The sequence below is a fragment of the Salarias fasciatus genome, chromosome 7 (assembly GCF_902148845.1).
Source record: "Salarias fasciatus chromosome 7, fSalaFa1.1, whole genome shotgun sequence".
Classification (NCBI taxonomy): Eukaryota; Metazoa; Chordata; class Actinopteri; order Blenniiformes; family Blenniidae; genus Salarias; species Salarias fasciatus.
The window spans coordinates 31,029,194-31,041,793 of record NC_043751.1 but is presented as its reverse complement, the minus strand read 5'-3'; the positions used below and the strand labels follow the sequence as shown (position 1 = coordinate 31,041,793).

The 12,600-nt window shown below is 49.5% G+C and overlaps 2 protein-coding genes across 3 annotated transcripts in view; one reads left to right on the top strand and one right to left on the bottom strand.

Annotated features, from left to right (window-relative positions):
* The window catches only part of utp4 (UTP4 small subunit processome component), an 8,331-nt gene extending 6,485 nt beyond the window's left edge, over positions 1 to 1,846 (top strand). Inside the window, exons 15-16 of one of the 2 annotated variants that reach the window (XM_030097216.1) lie at positions 318 to 382; positions 1,673 to 1,804. In XM_030097216.1, the coding sequence (XP_029953076.1) occupies positions 318 to 356 (39 nt within the window). In that variant the 3' untranslated portion in view covers positions 357 to 382; positions 1,673 to 1,804. Of the gene's footprint in view, positions 1 to 317; positions 383 to 1,672 lie in introns of both variants that reach the window. The other variant, XM_030097214.1, reaches the window with a different exon arrangement.
* Positions 1,847 to 2,112: 266 nt separating this feature from the next.
* On the bottom strand, positions 2,113 to 3,756 carry il17c (interleukin 17c). The gene is made up of 3 exons (XM_030097000.1): positions 3,660 to 3,756; positions 3,272 to 3,507; positions 2,113 to 2,517 (listed from the first exon to the last, which is right to left on the bottom strand). Exons 1-3 carry the CDS (start codon positions 3,678 to 3,680, stop codon positions 2,265 to 2,267), a joined length of 510 nt encoding a protein of 169 aa, XP_029952860.1. The 5' UTR covers positions 3,681 to 3,756; the 3' UTR covers positions 2,113 to 2,264.
* Positions 3,757 to 12,600: the final 8,844 nt, after the last annotated feature.

The window sequence follows — 12,600 nt, the reverse complement described above, 5'->3', positions numbered from 1 at the left end:
ATGTTAAATGTTCCCACCGGAGCTGCAGGCGATCGATTGGCTTTTATTTTGGCGGGATAGAGAAACGGACAGAACACTCCCAGTGGAGTGTGTCCTCTGGTCGGCCGGTCGTCCTCAGATCTGCTCGGTTGTTCGCTCGCTGCCTCCGCAGATTGTCAGTGATCAATAAGGTGTGTCTCCGTTACGCTCTAATCTTATTTTGAAAACAATGACTTGTCTGGAGACATCCTTAAACAAATCTGTTCTCAGGTTGATGAACTCGCCCCTGACCGATCTGTAACTGAGTCCTTGTCTGCTCCTCCCCGATCGGTCTCCAGATGTTCAGCTGCTCTTCAGTCCCTCAGTTCTCCATCTGATCTGAACCTTCCCCGAGGGTCATAAGGTATATGTGTCACTCATAATATGAGTGACACAACGAGAAGAGAGCTGCAGCTGCTTGAATCCCTCAACGAGGAAGCTAAACCCGTCCTGTTTCGGTGACTGGTTGAATTAGTTGTTGCTGCTGCCGGTGATGAAGCTTTGTTGATTTATTCAGGGGAAAGAGCAGAACAGTTACTGAGAGGTTTTCAGATAGTTCGGACTCTGATCAGTATCTGATGGACACACTGCAGCTTGAGTTTTCTGAATTTTTTTTGGAAGTTGATTGTAGAATATCGTCATAAATCGTGATATTATCACATTGCAGCCCAGGTCTGGTGATGCAGATCGTATCACATCGTTCCCTCCTGCTCTTTGGAAAGATGGAGACTCTTAAATTTAACCCTCAGGTTTTTTTTTTTCCACCCTGCTTAATAAATCTGGAAATGATCTGGTTCAGTCAGACGCTCTTCAGGGATTTCCTGAACTCAGACTTTCATTCCTACTGAACCAGTCTGAGACTGAGGAGAGAAAATGACTTTCTGCCTTCTTTAATGTTCTCTAAGACTTGATGCTTCCAGTGTTTGAATTCTTTTTTGTGATGAGGTCTAATCTCATTTCACCGGTGTGTCTCGCTCTGCAGGTTGGAAGTTGATCGGTAAAGTGTTTGTGGTCGTTTAATGTTTGCCCTGAATGATAACCAGATGTTTCCAGAAGTGATGTGATTCATGAATTAGGGGGGTTGATTAAATAGAGCAGGACGTCGTCGGCATACACCGACTCCTGTTAACGCAGACACCTTTAAAGATCCCTTAAAATCCCTGAAGATATCGTTTTATTTTCGGTGTTTGATCTGCTTACCGTCCGTATCGATGTCAAGTCTTTCTCAGTAAAAGAAGCAGCTTTTACTTATTGCACCCTGGAAATAATTCTTAAAGTAATAGTTCTTTTTGTTCACTTGAAACAGCAGACCGGTGAGGAGCTTTTAGTCAATCCAGATGTTTAAACCGGGTCTGATTGACATGCGATACGGAATCAGGAAAGACTAAAGCGCCGAAGCCTCTTCTTCACGGTGGGAATTCAGTAGCTAGCTTAGCATTAGCATTGGCACTGGTGATGGCTGACGGAGGCTGAGCTGTAACAGTGATCGTCCTGTTTATTTCACAACTTGCGCTAAATACTGTTGCAGTGGAAAATCAAACGAAGGCTCGTTTTAGTTTGATTTTTTTTGTTTGGATATCGAAGAATGGCCTGAAGGTACACAGACCCTAATGCTGGCTAATGGTGTGTGTGCGTGTTTGTGTGTGTCCTGCAGCACCTCCTGTGCGTGGACCTGCTGGATGAGCGCTCCCTGGTGGTGGTGGAGCGCCCCCTGCTGGACATCCAGTCCCAGCTGCCTGCTCCCGTCAGGCAGAAGAAGTTCGCCACATAAAGTGTTTTTTCTAAGAGACTTTTTCATAAAGTTACCAATTAAATAGGAAAAAAACCACTTTTTTCCACTTTGTTTTTCTTGGTTTCTGATTTCATGTCCGTTTCCATGGAAACGGCAGGAATGCTGAAAATGCATTTGCTGTAGTTGAGTTTACTTGTGCGGTGTTCCATTCGTGTTTCTCATGTTTCCAGTGTTTGAATTCAGACACAGACGCAGTTTTTTTTTTTTCTCATTTCCATTGAAAAATCAACATTTTTCTTTATTTTGCTTCAAAGAAGCTGAATTCTTCAAGTCCCACTGGAACAACAGCAGCAGCAGCCTACAGCCAGAATAAATACAGTCCTCTCACACCGTCCCAGACAAATAAATAGGTCAAATATATTAGTGGAATGTTAAATAAAACTATATAATAGCCATTCTTTGATGACGAGGCCATCGGTGTATAAAAATAGAGAGTTTGATAATAAATAGTGGGTCAGCGCGTGACGATCCGCTCGGGCACGACGCAGGTGCAGCCCACCTCCACCTTCACGCTCTCGGGCACCAGGCGGTATGACTTGCCATCCTCGCACAGCTGGCGCTTCAGGAAGATGCGGTTCTGTATCAACGCCGCCGAGTTGAAGTCGAAGTTCTCCGAGATTTTGCTGCCGTTGATCTGGATGCAGCCTGAGCAGAGGCAGGCGGCGCGCACGTACGACGACGGGTAGTGGTCCGGCAGCGAGACGGTCCTGGAGGGGGCAGGGAGGGGGGGTCAGCGACGACAGGCGGACCAACAACAACATACAACAGCAGCAATGGCCCAGACTCACACACCTGTATTATCAGGTAATAGAGGGTTTTTTTCTACTTGACTGTTTGTGTCCGTGTTGGATTCTTGGACTTTCCGTCCGTCTCCACCTCCTTTGATTCTATACTTGGTATGAAAAATGCTAAAACAGCTGACTTCAGATTATTACCGTTTAACTGAGTATAGCCAGATGTCATGTTCAGCGCTGGACCTTACGGGGAAAACGCAGTATTTCACCCTGAAAGGACCCCGATCATTCAGCCAACAGCTTTCACTCCACGCTCTTCTGAGCGGAGCCCCAACAGAGAGGCTGGGCTTCATTCGCATTCGGGTAATTCGGTGTTGAGGGGAGCTGCCAGCCAGCTGAGGTCACGATCAGGATGTTTGAGACACTGCTGTGTGTGTTGGTGTCTCCGGAACATGTGGGTACGTTCACACTTCAGCTGAACATCTCAGAAACCTGGTGCTCTGGTCTCAGGAACAAGGGCCACAGCGGCCAGATGTTTCGCTGATACAGCTGTTACCTTGACTCCATCCTGGCAGTAGCGGTGATAAAGTATAAACCCAAAATCCAGGCGGATCAGAGGCGATGAAGTCACAGAGTAACTGAGTAACTGAGTATTTCCTCTTCAGAGACTCTAATTCCAATCCAGTGACGGGTTCTCAGAGGAACCCGGGGTTCTGCGGGTACTCACTCGTATCTCCACGGGGACACGGACCGGTCGTTGTGTTCGCTGCTCCGCAACATCTGCGCGTACAGGTCGATCGGGCACGCGCCGCCGCCGCCGGCTGCGGAGGGCGCGGGTTCCGCCGGCTGCGGGTAGTGGTGCTGCAGCTTCCGCTGCGCCGCGCGCTCCAACTCGTGCTCGGCGTAACACGGCTGAGTCCTCTGCGTCCGCACCCCGGAGAGGAGCGCGAGCAGGAGGGCGATCTGCAGCGGGGAGAGAGGGCGGTGAGGCGGGGGGTGTGCCCGGGGGGGCCGGGCGGACCGGGCGGACCGGGGCCACCGGAGGGACCGCGGCCACCGGGGGGGCCGGGGCCACCGGAGGGACCGCGGCCACCGGGGGGGCCGGGGCCACTCACCTGCTGCAGGGTCAGCTCCATCCCGGGTCCGTGTCACTGTGTGTGTGTGTGTGTGTGTGTGTGAGAGAGAGAGAGAGAGGAGCCGCGGGGTGTGTGTGCGTGTTTGTGCTGGCCATGAGCTCGCGCGGTGAGTATTTATGGGGCGGCGGGGGAAGTGAACGCGCGCGACACGCCGGCAGGTGAGCGCCGGGCCGCGCGCATGAAATTCCGCTCACACCTGAGCGATGACGTCAGCGGTGAGAAGAAGCAGAAGGGCACGTGGGCCGGACCGTCAACAATCCTGCAGCGGTCCGGTTAGACCGGGGAAGCTGCCGGTTCCCTCCCCGGGCTGCACTGACCTCCACGCGCACCACAGATCGCAGCTGATTGGAGGAAATGAGGAAGCCAGTGGAGTTTGTGCCCGGAGTGAAGAACCGAAATGTCAACTTATCTGGAACATCTTTATGAGAAACTCTGGGGGAACATCCGAAGCAGACCTGGTCTGTCCATCACGTTCTCACAAGAGTGTATTGTTCTGTGTGTGTGTGTGTGTGTGTGTGTGTGTGTGTGTGTGGTTTCATCACAGAACCAACCAACAGCACCCACTAGTGGCCCAGCATGGTAACTACATGTTTTTTCAAAATGTTGCGCATAAAAGAGACAAAACGCAAAAGCGGCGTTTTCACTTGAAGCGTCGTTGTCATGGAGACGGATCCTTTGTAAAGTTGTGTTGTGAACAGATAGAACAGACCTGGAGACGCGCCAGCGCCGGAGCTCAGTTTGAACATTGAACTGGGTTGGTCATTGAACTGGGTCGGAGGCAGACGGACTTTCCTTTTTCTTTTTTTTCGGGGTTGGGAATATCCAAGTATGTTAAATTTTCTCTCTGATTCCTCTCCTGACAGCGGGGAAGTTTAATCTCTTCTCTCGGACTTTTCCTCTGGAGATAAGATCAATGTGGCGTTTATTCAGCGGCCGTCCAGGTGAGCTGTGGGAGTTTTTGGAGATCGGTCAGCGTCAGGAGGATCGATGGAGACGAGGCGAGGTGCTGCTGGATGTGAGAGGAACGGAGAAGGGGTCAGGTCAGGGTCAGGGTCAGGGTCAGTGACCCACAGCGAGGAGCAGTAAGAGGAGGGAGGGAGGCGTGGCCGAGCTGAGGATGAGGATGAGACGTTTGAGAGTGACTCATTCAGAGGAGGAGGATCCATCACTCCATCCCCCATCCGTCATCCATTCATCCTTCCATGTTCTTCATGGTTGATCCTCTTTAAGCTCTGATGGGATGAAAAATCTTTTTTTTTGTTGCTGAAGTGCAAAAAAGCTGTAATTCCTGGGAAATTCCAGCAGCCAATAATAATAATAAGTAATTAAAAAAAGACATTCACTACAGCAATAGATGCCAAGCTAAATCATACATAGAATAATATCATATACATTCAAACACCTGTAGTAGTTCTTTGAGCTGGAGATGTCGTTGAGTGAATATATGCTAAGTAGGGGCCCCATTTACGGTTGTAATCATCTACTCTATTCAGTAGTCCTAAAGATAACCTCTCTAAAGACGCTATTGGCCAAGAGAGTTATTCCAGTGTCTTAAGATGGGGCTGAGGGAGACTTCCATTCAGTGACCAGTAATTTCCCGCCCAGCATAATCACTGTTTGGTCCCACTGTGAGAGAGATGACGGTAAAGGCCTCGTAGTTGATGGGTCCCCAAGAATGTAAAGTTTGCTACAGATTGGGACATCTTTGCTAGTAATCTCTACCACTCCCTTATGTACTGATAACCAGAAGTCCTGAACCTTTGGACAGCCCCACAGCATGTGAATCAAAGTACTGATATCATCTTGACATTTGCAGCAATTATAATTATCTACTAATCCTACTTTGTGCAGCCTGTGGGGTGTCCAGTATATTCTATGCAGAATTTTAAATTGAATTAATCGAATCCTCAGCTCCCTGGATATTCTCTTCCCATTTCTAAGGATCCCATCCCACTCATCCTCCGTGAAAGTAAGATTCAAATCTTTCTCCCATGACATCTTCAGAGGTATCAGGTTGGTGTCAGACTCAGTCGATATCATCTTGTAAAAAGTGGAGGCTGCATGACCTCTCTGACCTTTTTTGAGCATTTCTAAGAAGCCAGAAGTTGGGGGGACTGAGGCAGCTGATCCAAAGGCCTTCACTAATCAGTGACACAGCTGTAGATACCTCAAAAGTCCTGCCTGGGCAGTTTGAATTCCCCTACTAAGGTTTCAAATGACTTCAAAGCACCATTATCATACAGATCTCCTAATACTGACACACCTTTCATAACCCAACATTTCCAAAGAAATGGGATTTTGTCTATTATGGTCCTGACCTAAAACTAGCTGGTCTCCATCTGGAACGTTTCTCTATGCTGTTGGTCTGGACTTGATTGAAATCCTGGATTTATATCAGAGATGAAACATGATGTATGTATTGGGAGTTGCTGTTTTCTTTACTGGGAGTTCATGTGTTGTTTATCCAGAGTTCATGTTTGAGGTCCTTCTTGAAAATGGGACTCTGGATGTCAGTGGGGGCGTCCTGTATGATTAAATAGAATGAAATCAAAGGTCTTGGCATCAGAATGAAGGTGCTCCGATCCCTCTGCCGTCTGGAGCGAGTTTAGGCAGGCGTTTTGGCGTCGGACTCTTTGGGGTTTGAGAATCTTCCAGACGCTGGGGGAATGTTTCAGGCTGTGCGCCAGTCACTCCACCGGGCTTCACCCTCAGAACCGCCGAGGTGTGATGAAGGGAGGTGTGCTTGGTTCGATGCCGAGGCTGTCAGGAAATGTCAACGCTGGTTACAGGAAGAGGTTAATCCAGCGTGTTGGCAGATATTCAAGAGGGGGTTAAGAAATGAAGTCAGAACCAGCTGCTGGCGTGGAACCAGCAGTTAGCTAACAGGAAGCTACTTCAACATGTTCAGCTGGTGTGAGCGTACCATCATGGATAAAACACCCGTTTCAGGTTTACAGCCCGTTCACACGACAGCGTTTCCCGTGAAAACGCCGTTTCTGCATCTTTACATGGCAACGTTTTGAAAATGACATCTGTTCCCATGGAAACGACAGAAATACTAACAGAGGCAGCCCACAGGGAACAAAACACTACAAGCATTCATATGGACCAGGACCAGGACCAGGAGAATCTGGAGTAGAACCTGGACCAGAACAATCTGGACCTGGACCAGGAGAATCTGGAATAGAACCTGGACCAGGAGAATCTGGAGTAGAACCTGGACCAGGGCAATCTGGACCTGGACTAGGAGAACCAGGACGAGGACCAGGAGAATCCGCAGGCTGAGCCTGGTTAGCGTTAGCGTCCTGTTAGCGCTCCGGACCCCGTCATGTGCTGACGGCTGTACTGCTCCACCCTGTCATGTGCCGGGTGACTGTACTTCCTCCTGGAAGACACACACTTTCACCAACTGCCACTTTCCCGTGCATGACCCCTCTCCGGGGTCACGTGGTGTGCACGCTCCCGTCGCTTCACCCTCCGTCCGGCGTTCCCTCGCGTCCAGGATGTGAGTCTGCGGCCGCACGGCGAGCCGGGGGTGTGGCGTGTCAACAGTCCGGCGTGCAGGAGGCACGTTTCCATTTATGGCCGGACTCCGGCGTGCGGCGTTTGGAGCTTCCTGCCCTGCAGCCCCAGCAGACGCTGCACAGGAACGTCTCTCCGGCCCCCTCAGTCTGCTGACGGCACGCCACTTACTCTCCGGCCGCCCGCCACTGTAAACACCGCGCCGTGCCGGACGGGCGGATCAGCGTTGGCGTTGGCGCCCTCAGACGGCCTCACAGCGCTGAATCACAGCTCAAACATGCTTCCCTCCGCTCTACGCCTCTTATCTCCGCCGCGGTATCAAGGCACCACGCCGACCAGGGCGGAATTCCAAAGAAGGCCGTCTGAAGCGCGTTTCACCGCCTGGATGAAACCAGAGCGCTGGGTTCTGCTGGTGGCCGGGCGTGGATCAATCGATCTGATTGATCAGTGACGTGTGGCGACAGCCGGCCCGAGCTGCTGAGACTTCACATTAAAACTCGCAGGGATTTTTATTCTGAAGGGAGATTTTTGACTTCAGCATTAGATGTGTCTGTGTGTGTGTGTGTGTGTGTGTGTAGAATCAGTGTGTGGATCTGACCGGGTCTGAAGCTGGACAGACAGTGGAGCACTGAGCCACCGCTCTGAACACTCTGGGCAGAAGAGCCCTGTTTAGTGTCACATGACCAAACGGCTTTGATGAAAGCATGACAGCAGTCCTCCAGGACTTCAGACTGGCGCCCTAACCCCTGACCCCTGACCTCTGTGGTGACCAAGCCACCTGAGCGCCTCATGCCGTCACACACACCGAGAGGAGAGCCAGCGTTTGACCCACTGCACATGTTCAGGTTTACTCGCTTATGAAACAGGTAGAAGTCTGTTACTCCCCAGACCTGAACCCTACAGCCGGTCTCCAGACCTGGTCCCAGCAGCTGGTCTCCAGACCTGAACTCTGCATGACCAAACCAGTCTCCAGCACCTGGACTCCCCAGGATCCTACACCAGGACCCTGTTTGTGGACTTCAGCTCTACTTCAACACAATCATCCCAGGTCTCCTAGAGGACAAGCTCCACCAGCTGAAGGTGCCAGACTCCACCTGGAGGTGGATCACCCCGGAAGTTTTCGGACATCCCCAGACTCCCCACCCCATTGGGCTCATCACTGATGGAGATGAGTCCGTCTACAGATGGGACGTAGACCACCTCAGGTACACCACCTGAGGCAGACCCCTTGAGGCAGACCACCTGAGGCAGACCACCTCAGGTACACCACCTGAGGCAGACCCCTTGAGGCAGACCACCTGAGGTAGACCACCTGAGGTAGACCACCTGAGGTAGACCACCTGAGGTAGACCACCTGGTGTCCCGGAGCAGGTGAAACAACCAGGAGCTGGATGCTGTAAAAGCTGGCCCTCAGAAGGAACACAGCCCCGCCTCCTCCACCCAGGGGACACTGTGGTTTCTATGGTTTTTAGAAAAAGACTCAAGTCCTTGGAATCAAGTCCGTGGCAAAACAAAAACAAAACGACAACAAAAACGACAAAAAAATAGAAGGGGGGCTTAAAGAGGAACTATGCACTATGCAACTTTTGCTTTCGCGCCCCCCCTACTGGTCTCCTGTGAAAGCTCACTGTCGTAAACGTTCTCCACATCACCCCATCCTCCCCCACCCCCGCCCCGCGTGCAGAGAGCGTCCCACTCCCGTTTCTTTTCTTTTTTTTCGCTCCTCAAAGGTTTGTTCTGTCTTTTTGGTTCTGCCATCCGTGAGCACCTCAGGGTGGCGTTGCTAACGCTAGCCAGGGTTTCATGCTTGTTTTACGCGCTTTTATCCTTGTCCTCCCGTATGAGAGCCGTAAAGCAGGTTTGTTCTCGCGAGATGTAGTCGGGTCGGATCCTCTGCAAGTTGCAAGCGCTGTTTTTAGGACACAGACCCCGGGGGGAGGGAGGGACCGGCCAATCAGCGTGACAAGTCTTTGTTTACCCCCACAGGGATTGTAAAAAACATTTTTTGAGGTAAAAAAGTTGCTCGCTTTAAAGGGGGAGCAACTAAAGGTAAGGTGAAGGGTTAAATGTAAGGTGGGGAGGGGGGGTGAATATTGAGGGGGTAAATGGGAGGGGCTACCATGTGAGGAGACACTGGAGCTGCTGTAGGTTTAGACGGCTCACACGCCGTCTGTCCCCAGTGGGGGACGCCGTGTCTCTCTGGGCTCATCTCATTGTTCCGGGGTCTGATTCCAGGGTTTGAAACGTTTCCCATTGAGAAATCAAAAGATGCTCACTCGTGACGACACGTCTGCATTATTTCAACACTTCTCCACTTGTGCAATGGAAAGTCTGCCAAAACGGTTTGTCACATAGTGACGGACGCTGCTCTCTGTAAACATTCCAGGGGTGTGTCCACTCCACCGCTCAGCTTCCCCTCCGCTGGAGTTTCACTCGTTTCATCCATTTTTCCTTCGACGGTGGATGGTTTTACCTTCAGACCCACTCGGAGTCTGTTTGGAGGGAAAGTTCTCCCTGTATGCAGACGACAACATCCTAAATGTTCCATTCAACACTCTGTGGTCCAGCTGGGCACACACACACACACACACACACACACACACACACACACACACACACACACACACACACCAGGGATGTTTGTTTGTTTGTTTGTTTGTTTTTACTCAGAAGATTCTGTCATCGATATTCGATCAGCACACATCTGGCCTCCATCCATCCTGAAAACAGCCACTGGTGCTGAAAGTAGGTTCCGGGTCGACGACAGGGTCGGGGAGTAACAGATTACATGTAACGGCGTTGTGTAGTTAGAATACAAAAAAGTAACTGTAATCAATAAATTGATTGATTGATTTATTGATAATCTGTTACAATCCATAAAACAAAAAAAAACATGTAATCTGGTTCCAGGTACATCTGATGAAAACACGGATTGCTGAGTGGGATTACTTTCGAAAATCAGACAGAATATACCAGAATTACAACAGACATACGCAGACATTGGGAACCGCAACACCACCATAGATCTGTCAACAATAGACACCGTAGATATAGAAATGATAGACGCCGCATCGACCGCTATCTTGGAGCAGCCTCCTGCTCTACTGTTACATGAATAAAACAACTGGCGCCGCCGTGGATTTTACCTCCTGCTGCTGGAGTCATGGTTGCTCTTAGGGAGAGAAACTCGTCTCTGGATGGAAACTCAGACATCATTTTTTATTTCAGTCAGATGAGACCAGAACTTCTCTCTATGATGTAAATTCTGCCTCCAGCTGTGAAAATGCTCTCAGCATCCAGGGACTCGTCATCAAACCTGAAGACACACCTACAGGTATGAAACACACCTGAACTCACAGTGAAGCTGAAGTGTATTAACCAACCTGTCAGTAACCTGCTGCTGAGAACCGCAGCCTCACCAGGATGAACTCAGGAACACCTGATGGAGGCAATAATATCTTCAGCCCAGTGGCGGCTGCTGGTCTTCCAAAGAGGGGAAGCTCATTTTCAGCATACATTGTAATATGTGTAATCTGTTTTTTGTATGTAAATTCTATTAGCTTTCATGCCTTTTGTACGCCCTGTCAAAGTTAGACAGATCCTCAAAGCCCACTTGTGACCAGACAACATCTCCCTGAGATGGTTTCATCCAGAGGCATGGCCAGCAGGACATTTTATTGGTGACAGCACTTCAGTCAGCAGCTCACCTTGTCAGACCAGGACAGCTGAAAGGACCTGTTACTTTTCCCCACCTTTCGGCACCAGCTCAGTCTTAGGAGTTGATCTGTTATGCAGTTTAACACCAATTTTCTCTTCGTAAGCAAGAATATCAAATGGCTTCGCCAAAATCCGGTCCACAACATTCACATTGTCTGCCGTTGTGTGCAGCTAGCGAGCAGCTGGAGCTGCTGGAGGCTGGAGCTGTGTGAGAGAAGGGGAGAAGCTCCACAGCTGCTAGTCGAGGACAGAAACCACAGAGTGACCGAAACGAGTCTCCAAACACAACGCTAGTCGTTTTTCACAAACATAAAGTCTCCAGGGATCAGCAAAGCCTCCAAATCAACTCAGAACAGCAGAATGAAAAACTTCAGAAGCGCTTTGGTGCATTTTTTTTACTTCAAGATCGCTGATTTGCTAATTTCGCTGTCAATCAAGCTTCACACAGATCATCCAATCACCATGCAGAAGCTCAGCGTCCAGGCCAGCTCAATTCTCCATAGACCCCCAGAGACGCTGAACGTCCGTGGGCGGGACCAGCCCAGTATTTTATCCAATGAGCGTCCAGTTTCACTGCAGCAGAACAACCCACTCTAGCTTCCGCATGGACGCTCAGCGTCCGGCTGTTTAAAGCGCCGTGCCGCTGCGAGGAGGAGTGAGAAAAAAGCCGAGTCAATTACTTCAGATAAGTAGCCGATTCTGAACAAAAGATGAACGTGTTGTAGCGCATATTTAGTCAATGAAATGTTCACACAACAGTAAATATTGGACCACTTATTTTTTGATATTTTAGGGGAAGTTGAGCTTCCCTTGCAGTCTTAGAGCAATCGCCACTGCTTCAGCCTGGATGGAGGATTTACTGGAGACTGCATGTTCCTACTGCATGTCACTGAGGAATGAATCAACTCTGAACTCTTGAAAAAACACTGTTCATGGCCGACCTGAGGACAAACCTGCTCCTCACTGCAGCGGTCCAGCTACACAGCAGACTGAGGACAGAATATAAATGTGTGTTAACACTTCTGCCGCTGTTCTGTAGAACTACTGGAGGAACACAGTCTGGACTGATGGAGCTGATCCTGAGGCAGAAAGAAAGAAAGTCAGATTCTCAGTAGGTCAGAGGTTAAAGGTCATGTTGTTGGTATTAAATGGGCTGAACACAGAGTTCAGAACACTGCGCGTTGTGTGTTTGCTGTGTGTCGAGTCGTCAACACGCCGTGAGGACGACACCTTATAAATATCTTTGCCTTTATTTTTGTATTTGCTGGTGAAGTAATATAAAGTATATATTAAAGTATCTAAAAGTAATCTGGTATGTTACATCTTTATTGAAGTAATTAGAGTAAGTTACTAATTACATTTTTTGACAAGTAACTTGTAATTGTACCGGATTCAATTTTTTAAAGTCACCCTCCCAACTCTGGTCTCTGAAGAAACACGTTCGGTCAAATCAAAGGTTTTTTTGAAGTGTAACTGGAGAACCTGAGAACCTGGAAAGCCCCCCCCCCCCATCACCACCACCACCACACACGCACACACAGTACGAACATGCAAATTCCTGAAATAAACCAAAATAATTGAAGGTTGGTTTTTTACCCTTTAAATGTCATCTAATCAGATGTTCTGCTCAGGAAACGCCGGGCTGTTCGGCCGTTGGTGTTTATTTGCATTTCGCCGCTGT